The sequence below is a fragment of the Kryptolebias marmoratus genome, linkage group LG13 (genome assembly GCF_001649575.2).
Source record: "Kryptolebias marmoratus isolate JLee-2015 linkage group LG13, ASM164957v2, whole genome shotgun sequence".
NCBI classification, from domain to species: Eukaryota; Metazoa; Chordata; class Actinopteri; order Cyprinodontiformes; family Rivulidae; genus Kryptolebias; species Kryptolebias marmoratus.
The window spans coordinates 16,470,676-16,486,205 of record NC_051442.1 but is presented as its reverse complement, the minus strand read 5'-3'; the positions used below and the strand labels follow the sequence as shown (position 1 = coordinate 16,486,205).

Genomic DNA, 15,530 nt, shown 5'->3' with positions numbered 1-15,530 from the left:
ACTTTGTAGCCACAGCTAGTTGATTTTAATTGACAAGATTTGTGTCTTGGGAAAAGCCCTCCCATTTCTTCATGATTTACAGAAAACCGAAATGCTCTGCTAGCCATTTTGCCTGCTTGTTTACTGATGCATAAAGAAGCGACTGTGTTGGCTGCTCTTAGTATTACTGGCATTAGGTGACAGAAGTCAAATGCTATAAATTTCTGTCTCCCATGTAAATGATCACACGCTGTCAGCCACGCTTGTCAAATTAAACGTTTACCATAGTTGGTAAACATGCCATTCCATCTTAGCTCTGCAGTGCAGCTTTCACGCTGTCAAATGTGGAGATGCACGAAACAGTTTCTGGTTTTATGAGCAGGAATCCACTGAAAAAAATGAATCGAGGAGAAGTTTTCTCACCTTTAATGGAACACCGGCGTGATCAAGTGGCATCAAATGTAACATTGGAGTTATTGTACTGGAGATAAACGAACCTGGGGGTCTCTCTGTGTTCTTCAAACTCAGCCAATAAAATCACAACCCTTCGTGCTACAAATTTCAGTTATCCCACTTCCTCTCACTTTAATGTGATTTCCATTTGATTGCCTTGCATTAGACAGAGGTTAGAGTGTGTGACATTATAAATGCTTGTTTATAAGACTGTAGCTGCAGGTGATATTGCTCGGCAGTTTTTTATTTGTACTACACTGTAATGATTTCCCACCACACACAGTCATCTTATAGCACATTCTTCAGACACTGCAAACTTCATTATTTTCGCCACAATTTTGTGTGTTTCTGCGCTTTGCCAGCAAAGGGAAACATCTCGGGGAAAATAATAACTTTGTTAGTGATTGTACAGGAATCTCAGCTACAGCACCACTGTTGCAGCTCAGGTGGATTTATACACGCACACACACATACACACACTCCAGATCTTTATTGGGAACTCCGCACATACACTGTTCTGTCTTACTTTCTGCTCTGCTATTGGAGTCTGTGATGCTTTAGTTCAGAAACTGATGATGGAATTCCTTCTAATTCAAGTTTTTACACAACAAGTCTTTGTGATCTGGTGTTCTGTTTTACCTAAAGGAATAGTTCATATTTTTTTAATCTGTCTATCTATTTATTTATTTATCTGTCTATCGCTCTATCTATCTGCACTTGCAAATAACCATAGAATTATATATAAATAACTACAACTCAAAATTGACAGTGGTAAAAGGTTTTTACAATAGCATTTGCACTGACTATTATGAAAATTTTACAATTAGCTGCATTTGTTCTTGGCCCTGTTTAGACTGACCATTAGCTTGTCAAAAACTAAACTCCGTTTCTCTAAAATGTGGTCGTTCAAAGAGTTATCTATTATTGTTCATAATCTTTTCAGTGAACCTCACTTCAAAAAAATCTAAACTATTGCTATAAACCCATTCTGCATCCGTTGCTTTGCTTTTCTTCACAGCTGGTGCTGTGCTGCAAACCTGCTCAGTGTTTTAAAGCAACTCCTCTTTATCAGCACATATATGCAAGCCCTAAATCTCTAGTCTAGACCACGGTTCATTTTACAGCTAAAAATAAGATCTTAAGCTTAAGTTAAGGGGGGGGGAACAAAAAAACAGCTGGGAACTACTTCTCCACGACAGGCACAGGCTTTAGTTTAGACTTTTTTATTTATTGTCTGCAGCTTTGTAGCAGACAGTGAATAATGTATGCTCCAATACAGTATTAGATTAACAACAAAACTATATCCAGGCGCAGTCTGTGTGTGCACATGTACTCAGTTGGTTCCCAACAAGTCAAACACTTACATCAACAAATATCACACAAATTTAATAACAAGGGAATAAAGAAGCTTTCCGCTCATTAATGAGGCAAACCGCTGACAAACTCATTCTTCTACTTCTACCTTCCTATACTAAGATTCTTTTTCAACACATAATGCTTACATAGGGGGTTAGAAACAGAAAGAATAAAAAATAATAATAATAATTACTTTTGGAGCTACAATACCCTAGTAAGATTAAGGGCCTAGCATTCCTTGAAGAAATACATATTGAGAAACGATAAACTTGTGTTGATCAAATCTTGCAAATGATGTTATGCATGATCTCCTGCTATTGTGAGATCTCGCAAGATATGTTAGCACTCAGTGTGTGTTGAGGATGACTATCAGCTACTACCACACCAGATTTAGCTCAATATCTATAAAACTAACTGAGTTAAATCCATTTCTGTGTTGGCTAATGTCAGCTGTGGCTGATACTTTGATATCAGACAGAGACAGTTGACTCCAATAATTATCAGCAAAGTTTTAAACACAGATCTCGTGCAATCGTTTAGTGCTCAGAGTATGTGTTGGGAATGCCTCTCAGCTACTACCAAACCAAATTTTAGCATAGTAGCTGTAAATTTGACTGAATTATAGCTATGTTTGTGTTTGATAAGGTTGCTTAGCTGTTGCAGCCATCTTGAATGAGGGCGACTCCAAAAATAATCAGTTGTACATGTACTTTTTTTGATTACTTTCTGAGAATGTAATTCAAATCCATCCATTTCATGAGATATTTTGCTAACAGACACAGACACAGGCAAAAATACTATCGCTGCTTGGCCTTTGGCAGTAGGTGATAATTATTCATATGGTAAAAGAGACAAACACATCTCATTTTCTGCTATAGAATCACAAGGTCAAACTGTTAAAACTTGGAAATTAGAATTGCTGTGTACATTTGCAAATCTGTATTCTCTGTGTCCACATAAGAATAAAAATAAGCGACCTTACATTAGGCATACCATGTATATAGGTTACCGAAGGTCCATGTGTGTTGCCCTCTATTTGGAAATATTTTAGGGAGGTGCAAATGAAGTGCCTTGCAGCCGCATGTGGCCTGTGAGCCGTGCAGTGAGTAACCGGGCCCCCACAAGCTGTGCCAACGTCTTGTGTGCCAAATGTGCGGCGAGAGGGTGGCGTGAGTAGTGTGCCAGCGCTAGTCTGCCTGGCTGCCAGGCACTTCTCTTTATCCAATCAGACAGTTCGGCTTGAGTGAGACCCCTATTCTTGTCTGTTCCCATCTCCTCCCGAAGCTTTGTAACCCTCCGATAAAAAACGCAGATGTATGCGAGCGTTTTCCCGCTCCCTCCTCGATGCACCGTTTCACCGAGAGACCATAACCAGAGAGTGAAAAGCACGAAGTCCCCCCCCCCCCCTCTTTTTTTTGTTTTTATCCGCTGCTGCTGTCTGCTTCTATTCTTCCTTTTTTTCTCTCCAAGACAAAATCACAAGCTAAATGAGCTTGCCTCAGTCTGTTTTTTAAGCATTTCATCAGAGTTATAGAAAGATGAGTTTGTCAGGGATGTCTGAAGACAAAAAAAAAACACGCTGTCTGTCTGTGTGTGGCTTTATTGGACATGATGAAGGATGATATTATTGTGGATGCTGCTTCTGCTGCGGCTGAGAGATGAGGAAGAAACCCATTTGTCTCGCGCCCGCTTAGTGTAATGTGTCTATCTGTCACTCTCCACTAAGACCGGACGTTGGCGTTCGTCGGAATAAGCATAATGTCAACACTGTCTCTCATTTTTGTTTTTACCACCGGTCATTATTGTTAATTTTCTCCCCCGTTGCCACTCTTCACTTCTCGCCACATCTAATCCAGGACAATGAGTAACACCACAGAGATTGCATAATTTCCCTGCATTATCTAAAATTACAAACGAGAAGGGGAACGGTAACCCGACAATAATCCTGTGATCACAGGATGATTACGTGGGAGTGAGGTGCTCAGGAAGAAATAAGTGTGAAGCAGCGAGAATATATATTCTACGAGTAATTACTGGGAGTAGATGAGATTCAATGAGGAGGAGGTGATGTGCAGTACTTGCTGAAAAGATTAAGCTAATGTCAGTGCTGCTCTTGTGTCTTCCAGGTTGACGACGCCATGCTTATGTTTGATAAGACTACTAACAGACATAGAGGTAAGTGCACAGCTTCTGCTCTCCTTCAGCCCACCCCCGCCCCCAGATTTCTTTCCTCTGTTTTTTAGAGAAGTGAGAAAACAGTCATTTTATGTCCTTTCCCCATGAGATAACACAGAACAGTTCCATTTCACATGATATTAGGTGTACCATCTGTTCAACAATGGGAGCGTGTCAAAGTAATCAATAAGCTGGTACGGTGTTTAGAATGTTTGAGCGTCAGATGCCGGGTGTCTATATGTGTGTGCGTATGGCTGCGATGATGCCGGTGTGAGTGTTTCAGAGAGGTGCTTAAAGGGTGTAAAGATTGCGAGATGGTGGGTGCTGTGCAGTCAGATAACAGCATCAGATAAGACCCAGGAGAAGCACTGACTTTATCGTTCTATCTCATCAGCTCCTTATCTGAGATGAGGGGACATTTCTCTCTCAAGCAGAGGACTTTCCAAAGACAGGTTTCCTCCCTGTGCCACAATGCAGTGTCTGTGCGTTTAAAGTCTTGCAGCACAATTTTCTTAGGCCTGATTTAAAAACCACCAGCACTGGCCCTGTGCTGTGCTTTGATTGGTTTTTCTACTGTAGGTGAAGTAACTTCTTTTAGGCCGACAAACTGTCACAGGCTGTTTACGTGGGTGTGTAGGAGCAGTCGGCAGGCACTGACAGGTATTCAACGAGGAAAAGGGGCAGACACTCCTCTGGTTGTCACACCAGTCAGCTCACTTGTAGGCAGAGCTGCCATCACACCGTCTCTTTGTGCCGGGACTGAGCGCTCTTCTGCCATAAAGGTGTAAATATTTGTTTGCAGTGAGCGCCTATTCTTCTCCAACCGTATAAATTTTTAAGTACAGTTGGCTTTAGACCAAACGCGGTGCCCTTTTCTGTAGAACCTCAGTTTTTCTGTTTCTGCTGCATCTGTATGTGCATTAGGTGCTGTGTGGATGTGTGTGTGTGCGTGTGTGTGTGTGTTCCGTGCAGATAAACTCTTTGAGTCTGGTAAACAGTTCCTAAGTGTGAAACATGTGAACTTTAGTGGAAGTGATCTATGGCTTTGAGGGGATTTTGATCTGTAGTGACAGAACCCAGTGTGAGGTCTGCTGTGAGACGGAGGCTTTTCTCGCAGTCTCTCTTATTTCGCACTCTTCGCTCTCCTGTCTGCTGCACTGCCAGCTCCTCTCTGAGAGGCTCTGGGCGCCACACTCGGAGTGTGTGTGAGGCGTTTGCCTTTGGGCAGCCAAATGCCCTTCAAATGAAGACAGTGATGGAGAAACAGCCTCCTTGGCAATTTTTTTCTGATGACAGCGGGCATATTTATATTGAGCGTGACATGGTGGCAGGAGGCAGGTGCAGTTCCTCCTGCAGTTTCTGTTTCGTCCACCCAGCGCTTTGAGATTTCGTTCCAGTGTGAGCATCGAACAGGAGAAGATGTTTGCTACTTTCATTCTAAAAGCACAACAGGTCATCCGAATGAATTACATATAATATTAAAGACCAATGAGAAAGTCTTAATAATTCATCAGAGCCATTGGTACAGATGTGTAATATTAATGGCTTAGTTGCCCTGTGACCAGGAACGAAAGCACATTGAATATAATATCACTGAAACTGGTGCCTGGACCCACTTCACCGTGTACCCAGAGCCAGTGATGGGCATCTGGCAGCTCGCAGACCAAATCAATTTCCCACCTGTTTCCATTTTTTCTTACAGATTGAGTCATGAAAAAATAATTCCCTCTTTTTCTGCTGTGCTGCAGTTGCTAAAAATAACACATTATTTATTCAACAATTCAATTGTAAGACTAAACAGTCCTTAGATTGAGGATGGCATTTTTTTTCCCCCATAATTGCAAGCCCTTGAAATATCAGTTCACTTGAAGCAAATTATGCTTTCAAGGCAGCGTGGTGAAGAGCGTGTACATTTTTGTTGTCTTGTACACCTGGAATGCTGTTCTACCTGCAACTCTGCACTTTACAATGTGACGTACTGCTTACGTTTGGAGTTTCATTAGCAACTGTGACAAAAAAAAAATGCCTAAAAACCTAAAAGGCAATGAGGTAGCAGTTTCTGCTGAGATAAAACAAGATACAAAAGACAAATGTCCCTAATGCTAGTATGGCCGTTCACTTTTACATTTGGGGAGTTATTATGAAGATGACCTCATGTTACTGTGGACACTCTGATTTTACATCTCATCATTTAAATGTTACCTTTGCCTTATTTTAACCTTAAATCTGTTTTGTTGCATTACTCTGGCATTTTCTGTTTTCTTTAAAAGGAGTGCATTGTGTATGAGATGCATGATCGACACTTGATTATTAGTGTTTTTTCTTTGGGGCTGTGGCAAATTGGATAGAGGACAAACGTCACACTCCACTAGTAGCAGCATTGTCCTTCAGACGGTCCCTGTGAGCCTGGCGGAGCGACAACCAGAGGAGACATTCTCTACCCTTCTCGTTTTCTGTGTACTTTTGTTTCCACTCTCTATCTTTCCCAGTCATTCACTCTTATCCGTTCTTCCTTTTCTTCTACGCAGTCGCACTATTTCTGTCTTTGCACTGTCCCCCCAATCCCGCCTGTCTTTTGCCATCTCCTGTCTTTTTCTTTCTGTCTCTCCGGCTAGAGGACACTCGCTGTAAGCAAAGCTCCACACAAAGGCACACGCTGCACACCATCTTCTTGGCATTTAAAGGATGAGAATACAGCCAATTGTGTTGGAAATTGAACTCTCTAAAGCCTCCCTTTCCACCGCAGCAGTTCATTGTGGGTGAGTTCAGTGTCTTTGGTGAGCGGCTTGAGCTGTCCAGAGGTTGATGCCAGAGGGCGCCTATTGTTCCATGTTCCGCTGCAGTGTCCCCACCACTCCGCCTCCATTCAACCTTCCCTTCTTCCCCTGACATTCATCTCATGACAGAAAAGAAAGGGAAAAAATCAGGAACGTGTGCATTTGTCAGCACTTATTTTTACAGGATATGTTTAACTTGTCTTATTTCTGGCTGCTGTATTCAGCAGCACGAGAGAGTCCAGATAACAATGTGTCTGTGCACCAAAACCAGGCCTGGGACAAGGCCATGAGCACATGTCGCAGAATGCACATACCTGTCATCATCCCCAACTCCCTCCCCATGTCTTCTGGATGACAGGACGAAGTGTGCGGGTGGGAAATGAAAGCTTTTTGGAATAGCCCTGAGTCAAAATCGTTCTGTCATCCTTTACCACCTCCCGTCCAGGAGACTGACACATGATCTATGATCTAAAATGTGATTTTACTGTCAAACACAATTGGTAGTGCCAAGGAAAGTGTTGCCGAGGTGAGAAAAAAATGGCATCTCCTGAAGAGGATGTGATGAAAGAGTGGCAGCTATCATTATCCACCAAAGCATCACAGATTAATTGGTGAGACAAATGGACAGGAGACAATGTTTGCCTTCTGTATCTTGCCACCCATACTGTGAGTTGCACAAATATTTACCCTATCTGGTATTGTCTCTCATTTGTTGCCTTACGATCTGGAATTCAAAAGAAATTTTGGAAAACTTGTATTTTTTATTTACACAGCAACATATTTTTTGTTGGAAAACGAACAAGAATTAGGGACAAAAATAGCCTGAGTCTGCATAACTATTTACCTCAACCTACCCACAATATCAGTTCTTTGTAGAACCACCTTTTGAAGCAATTACAACAATAATTCTCTTCTGGTATGGCACTGTTAGCTTGGCACATTTAGCTACTGGGATTTATGTCCATTCTTCATTTCCCAACTGGTTCAGATTCTTCAGGTTGCTTGGGCGCTGTTTGTATACAACAATCTTCAAATCAAACCAGGGATTCTCAGTAGGGTTAAGATCTGAGCTTTGACTATGCCATCCTAAGGCATTTAACTGTTTAAACCACTATAGTGTTTCTTCAGCAGTGTGTTTACATGTGTGTTTAGTCATTGTCCTGCTGAAAGATGAATCTCCTGCCCAGTCTCAACCCTCTCTTGGCAGGTTTGCTGTGGTGCCATAATCTTTCTATTGTCTGCATATGGATTTAAGGTGCTCCATTAGATTTTTCAGGTTTGGGAATATATGTGTGGAGAGTTCCTTGGTCTCCATGATGTCTCTTGCTTGGTGGTAGCTTTCACTACAAGAATACAAATGGGGGTGAATGCTTTTGCAACCCACTGTACTTATATTTTTGTTCTGCTGTACAACACGATAATTACCTTTCCCTCCCCATCGCAGTATCACTCTTCCCGGTGACACATTTTTCAGAGGCACACACATATAATCCACACAGGATCTATTTAAGAGGTGATATATAGCACAGAAATACACTTTGTCTGATTTGATTACTTAGAAGAAGCTTCTCAGCATCACACCGAATACACACGAATCCATAAAAAAGATAAGTATATACAAAGCAAATTAGTGCATAGCAATTCCAATGCTAAATTAGACTCATTACACAGTTATAAGTAGCTGATTAATTGGGTCAAAAGTGCATGTCACAGTGAGTTTGATTCCTGCTCTGCTAAATATTCACAAGGTAAAAAACCTGTGCCAGCCAGCAATTTTCATCAAGTGTCAAAGTTTGTGACTATAACTTTGAATCTGTCAGGTGGCAACTAGTTTGGGTGACACACGCGTACACACGTGTTCCTTCCCACCTTTTTTTAATTACACCATTAAGAAAGCTGATGAAACCCGAGTGTAACTTTCTTTCATATTTCTTTACAGTAGTTTGTAACCAGACAACAGCCATTAGTGTAGCATTACAATGACTGTGTGACTGATTGTGAGCCAAATTCTGTCTTATTTTTTGAATGATGCAAGTAATAGTAATGCGCAACAGTGTTGGGGACCAGAATAAAGGAATGCAGGCTGGATTGTCGCAGTCACAAGGCTGCTTTTGTATGAGAGAGCCACTGAGCGAGGCGCATATTAGAAGCCATGTTCCTGGAGAAGAAGGGCTTTCTTGGTTTTGTGTGAGGAAAGGGCCAAGGCTGTGCGAATTTGTGTATAGTCCTTTTTTCTGTGGCTTAAAGGGCTGGTTTTCTTCTTGGCAGACGAACAGAAGACTGCATTGTGTGTGTCTGTAATCTCTTTACCTGGATTGGCAGCAAAACTAGCAAGTGCAGCTCCCAGTGTGGAATTGGCACTCAGCAGTCAATGTCACACTGAGCGAGCTGCGTCGCAAACAACCGAAAACCGGTTGTGTGTCTGTGTGAGACTGTGTGCAGATATAACGGCGTGCCTTTTTTTTTACCCAGTTTGTGTTTCTTTTTAACTTTAATAGATAGATTTTACACCTCCTGCATAAACACAGTCCAATTTTCTCAATATATGTATCGTGTGTCATGATTTCAAAACTATGTGCAGGTCTTTGCCCTCGGATACAGAGGCTCATAAAGTCACAAAGCCTTGAGTAGTATGAGGTGTCATTTTACAGCAACGATTTGACATAAATTTGCCTCTTCAACCCAACATGGTAAGGAGGGGGAAAAAAAAAATAATGGGCCTCATTATCTTTCATCTCTTTGGCATATTACATTAATTATTTTATACAAGGCTGCCAGTTTGAGATCTGTATCCTGGGAAGCAGAGCTGGGCCTGTACAGGTTAACTGCAGCTCGGTGAAAAAGTCCCGCTATTTGACGTCACCACAATGCCTCATCAGCCACCAGTGCTAGGGATTGACCATGGCCGACTGAGCAGAGGATGTCTGTCTGCAAAGTGATTGCTGGCTCATTGACTGAGTGGGAGAGAAGGGGAAGGGAAAAAAACAGGTGGAGTGGGAAAAAGGAACAAGTACAGTTAAAGAAGAAAAAAAGCAAGAAGAGGAAGAGGACGGAAAGAAGGCGGGCTGAGGACAAGAAAAGCAGGAAAAGTAGAATAAAGGCATGGTGAGGGCAAAAAAGAGAAGTAAATAAAGAAAAAAGAGAGTGGCTCGGTGGGAAGCCTCCCCCTGCTGGCTCCTCTGGCTGGAACCTGCTGCCGATGGCTTCAAAAGAGCGCCAGGCAGTCTAGGCCTCTGCTTCTAGCAATTAGAGATCACTCCAGCGGATACCTCCTGGCCAGCCAGCAAATCCCTCAAAAATACCCTCTGATTACTACTGTAGGACACAGGCTGTTTACCAAATGGATCTAGCACTGCTGAGAGTAAGGTTTGATAATGCCTCCTTTTATTCAGGCTAGAGAGGGAGCGGGGTCGCCTGAGTTTTAAAGATGGCACTACAGAGGATAATTGTGAGATGAATATATGCCAGGAAATAAAAGGAAAAATAAGAAGTTCTTTAATTTCTTTTCAAAGTAGCTTGAGTTCCTGGTTATTTTCTCTTTTTTATGCCAGAATAAAATCAAAATTCTTTTTTGTCAGCGAGCATCCTCCAGTCAGAGTCCCTTCCTCAGCAATTGTTGATTTTATAGAAATTGTAGTGTTTCACCAGTTTGACTTCTGAAGGACAGCACTGGTGCGGAGTAAAACAATCAGCAGCTGTGTCTGATTTAACCGATCGACACCGCCTTCGCATTAAGTGGCATCAGATATTCTGGCTCTTCTCCTTGCATTGCTGCAGCCCCCAGACACATTCCTTATTGTATTCTCTCACCTTGACAGACCTGATATTAGCGATTAGTGTGAATGTCATTTAAATGGCAGAGCTAATCATACGCTCTGGGTCTCCTTCCACCGGAGGGCCCCTCACCTTGGCCTAATCTCAGCGACGAAGGAAATGATGTGTTTAGCCACTCTTAATAACTGCTTTAGCTCATCATCTCCCAGGCGAGCCGGGTTTATGGCCAACCTGTTCCTCAGCAGGGGAGGCGCAGCATGGAGTGAGGAGCCTGGACCCTGGCCCTGCTTCCTCCTCCCTCCTCAGGCTCTTTGTTGTGCTCCACATCCTGACATCAACGACCTAACAGGCTCGCCTCAAAATCAACACCAGTATTAAATTAGTTGTGATTCTGTCGACTGCAATGAGACACACTTGACAGGTTGGTGATTAAAGGGTAGAGAATCCTCCTCTTGTCACCTGTCTGTTTTCTCCTGCTCATGGCTGACATCTACCCCTCAATCAGTGTTGCTGTAGATGTGTGTGTGTGTGTGTCTGTGCGCGTGCGCTTTAAGCTCATAGACTGGATGGGTTTGTTTTTTAGTTAGTCTGCTGTGCTGGCCCTGCATGTCCACTGCAAAGGGAAGGAGGATGAAGGCAGGAGATTGTGGAAGAAAGCCTGGGGTTTTAATCTCTTCCCCATGTTTATCTCACCACCAGGAGACAAACCGTGTGCCATTAAAAACATCAGCTACTCCCACTGGTTGGCAGTGCAGCCACACCTCTGAAGACATTTGAAGGACACAATAAAAGAGACAAAAACCAAAATCAGTTGAAAGCCACAGTCATGAATGAGAGCTATGATCGGATTTTACACATTTGTGGATATTGAATTTAAGTGAAATTCTCCTAAAAAAAACTACAGTAAGTTGGGAGCATTTGTTGTGCATACATTGACACTGCATATTTGCTGTGTAAACTCTCCGCCTTAAAAGAAGAGCAGAACTTATTTGAACAAAAATAGGCAAACATTGTTAAGCCTCTGCCACTCTGGGCATTCAGACTCTTCAGGAAATGAAAATGCTAGCTTGGAATTGTCGTCATATTGAGAGTTAGCTGACCTTTGACCTTGTAATACCCCTACAGCTTCTCTATTTGTGACCTGCTGGATGCTCTTAGAAAGTGAAACCATCAGGGAGGATCTACTCTCACATCATCATTCTCTGAACACCTAATAGTGGATTTACCAAGGTTAAACCCCCTGTGAGATTGCAGACACCGTGACCTGGAATACTGAGTTTACATCTGCTCACACACAAACACACACATGCACTCACAGACACAATATGAAGCATGCCTCTGTGAGACAGGCGTGTTTTGTTGGGAAATGACGCTCCACATGGATAAACCCAGCTTCGTCTGGATAATACAAAGTCTCATAGTCAAAGCATTAAAAACATGTTCAGCAATCTTCATATAAATGCGGGAATATTGTTAATCTGCATGATACATTTACAGAAAGAGACAAGGAAAGAGGTGGCCTCTATCTTCATTCTCCCCTATATTTACAGCTTGATTGGTGCCTACCCAGGCATCTTACAGCTGAGCGCAGCACATGAGGGAATTAACTAAGTGTCTGCTGTGCAGTGTTAGTGAAATATGTCGCTTCAAGTCTTTGTAAGACTTTTTAAACATGCTGATCCACACAGGTGTGTTTTGATAGCTAGCACATTCATAGATGCACTGCAGAAACACTGGTTCTCCCCCATTTTCGTCATAAATTTATATATAAAATAGTGGTGACAAAGTGTATGTGGTGCTCTATTCCACAAAGCAACATCTACAATGCTTGTTGAGATTTCCCAATGCAGATCTAATATATATGTGCTATGGATAGCGTTCAGAATATGTGCTGAAGAGGACTCGGCTACTACAGCACAAACTTTTAGTTTACTAAAAGTTTACTTTCAGTTGCATATGTACATCTGATGATTGTTTTCTGCAAATTTAATTAAAATCCAACCACAGGTTTATGAGATATTTTGCGAGCAAACACATAAAATCGACTATAATAGTCATTGACAAAGTTTTAAAAACATATCTTGTATAATCTCTTAGTACTCAGAATATGTGTTGGAGATCAGTCTCAGCTACTACTACACCAACTTTGAACTCAAAACCTGTAAAACTGGCTGAGCCATAGCTGTTTTTTTGTGTGTGCTAATTTCGCTTAGCTGTGGTGACCATCTTGAATGGGATTGACTCCAAAAGTTAGACAGTTGTAAACATACATCTAATGAGTGCTTTCTGAGACTTTCATTCAAATCTGTCTGCTGGTTCGTGAAATATTTTGCTAACGGTACAGACAAACGAGCACACGTATACACAGACTTGGGCAAAAACATTATCACTTCGCCTTTGCCTTTGGCAGCAGATGCACCAGAGATGATATTTCACTGATACCTTTCTTTTTTAAACTTTCCTTGTTTTTTTTTTTTTTTTTTTAGTTGTTCCTCTTGGGTGTAAAGGTGGAAAACACCAGCCCACACTGAAAATCACAATCAGCTGCTGAGCCACAGCAATCACTTCTCACAGAGAGATTGTGAGCTGAATTAGATTACATCACCTGCAGTCCAGGCGTCTAATCTTAGATTAAAGTGAAAAAGAACAATCTGTGGTTTCTCTTTCATGTGATCCTTTTGTTCTTCCTCTGTGTGCACATGCAGGGTCAAACTGAGTTTTTGTGCTCTTTAAAGTGTTTAACCAACACACAAGCCTCCAGCTCCACCCCGGTCTAAAGCAAGCTTCCATTCTGTTGCTGTTGTTATGTTTCGTGTGTATTTGACCAACTTTTACCATCCTGCCGCGACTTGCTGCTGATTGGCCTCCCACAGCCCTGCTGGTTTATCACTTAAACAGTTGTAGCAGTCATTTTTGAAGTGGAGGAGCTTTTTATACAGAAGCAGCCAAGACAATCATAGCACTGCGGGGTACATCCTGCTTTTGACTGCTGTTTTGCCAGACAAGATAGACTTGCTGATGTGTTTTTTTTTTTTTTGGTATATTTGTGCATGTGTGTGTGTGTGTGTGTGTGTGTGTGTGTGTGACTAGCAGCAAAAAGAGCAATTTTGTCTGCCGTCATGAACAATGAAGCATCTGTAATAACCAACAGCTCAGAAGGAGCGCATGGTGTCTTTCCCCATATTTTCCAGCAGCCTTCATGCTGCTTCAAATATTTGTAAGAAGCGGGAATTTGACATGTCTGAAAATGACACACGAATGCACTGAAACCATTATCTGACCATTACATCCGACAGACAATAAAGATGCATTTGAATGTGGCCTGCTCCTTTACATAACTAGCAACTAGAGATGTTTTGAGCCTTCCACCCCCCTCCCCTCTCCTCCTCTCTCACAGTTGACCTGAGAGTGTGTGTGTATGTGTGTGTCTGTGTGTGTGTGTGCGAAAGCGCCTTCACCCTGTAATATGGGTTGCCTAGTCGAGCGTAAGTGTCAGGGTGGAGATGCCTGGCTCATTAGGCACTATGGCAGGATAATGTATGAACAGCGCTCATGAATGTTCACACAGGTATAGAGAATGAGCAAGAGGGAAAGAGGGAGGCAGCCATTGTTCTTCCTCTTCTGTCTTCTTCGTCTTGCCCACTGCCTCCTCCTCCTCCTCCTCCTCTTCTCTCTCCACCTCCAGTTTCTTCTTTGTGTGCGCACGCCTGGGGATATTTAGGCTCCCCGGTCACATTATGCCCTGTTTTTTGATGCAGAGCTGCCACTCCACGGGTTTACACCATTCATTCCTAAATTAATTTATTTATTAGTTTATTAAATTTAATTCATCGCGTCTTGCATGATTCTTGTTTTGCGGCTCTGTTGCTCGATTGACAGGTTGCCAGTCATGGTAAGATTCCATATCCCATCGGCGTCATGCAGCAGCACGCTGCTAATTGAGTTGAATGCGTAGCTCGTCTCTCCTCAGTGAATCCATCTGTCGCCGTCTTGTCATCAGTTTGTTCGCACTTGACAGGTTCCAAGACTGTCTTTGTGTGTTTAAATGTGCGCTTCCCGTGGAGGTGTGCGGTGCTTTTAAATTTATGCAAAGAAGTGTTTATGTGTGCAGTACAATGCCAAATAAAATGGGTGGATGTTCTATGGCCCATTCTCTGTTACCTTCCTGTAGAGTCCGAATAGCAACAAGTCTTAAGCCAACTGACGTAGAATCTCCAAAAACATGACTACCAGCCCAGTATTAAGTAGCTTTCTATTTAGCTGCCAAAACAGCTCTGATTCATGGAAGCTCGGACTCCATTAGACCTTTAAAGGTAGCTATGACTGTTGGAGACTAGTTTGCAACTCAAATTTGACTTAAAAATGCAATTAAAATAAAACAATTTTAGTTGCAATCTCTTGGAGTTCAAAGTCCTTGTGACCAAATGACCATCAAACTATATGGCCATGTTTTGAGCAGTCAGTTTTTTAATATCAGCTCTTTTTTGTTTGTACAGCTGTACTTTTGGCTGTGCACATTATTACATTGCCCACTTCCATCTATATCATACCTGCCTTTTCTCCTCACCTTGGCAGACGCCCCCAAGTTCATGATTTATTTTACTGGCGTTTGAGATAAAGATAGGCAGATTTGGACTAGTTTTTGTAATTATTATTTATCATCTGTGTGTTTTTTAGACTTTGGCATTAGCCTCAGATGTTTTCTGTCAGAGGAGAGGTTCTGTTCACAATCCAAAATGCAGCTTGGAGATGCCTGTTACAACATTTAGATGATGAATTTGAGGTGCTTGTGATGACTCTGTGGCTAATTTGAGTGGAAATCTGTTGCACAAAATTTTTTAACATGTTCAAAACTTATGTAGCTCACTCAAAAATGTTGAGAACCCCTATAAATGTTTCAAGATAAATTTTGAGACTCCCTCCTGAATGCCATTCACCAGCTAGTCGCCAACAGTTGCAGCCTCGTGAGATACTACCTTAAAAGTTTGTTGTGATATCTGTCACCAAGCTGCCAGT

At 42.1% G+C, this 15,530-nt stretch overlaps 1 protein-coding gene across 10 annotated transcripts in view; it reads left to right on the top strand.

Annotated features, from left to right (window-relative positions):
• The window catches only part of msi2b (musashi RNA-binding protein 2b), a 280,631-nt gene that overhangs the window by 159,068 nt on the left and 106,033 nt on the right, over nt 1–15,530 (top strand). For all 10 annotated transcript variants that reach the window (XM_037978969.1, XM_037978968.1, XM_037978967.1 and 7 more), the window contains exon 7: nt 3,915–3,963. In XM_037978969.1, the coding sequence (XP_037834897.1) occupies nt 3,915–3,963 (49 nt within the window). The remainder of the gene's footprint in view (nt 1–3,914; nt 3,964–15,530) is intronic.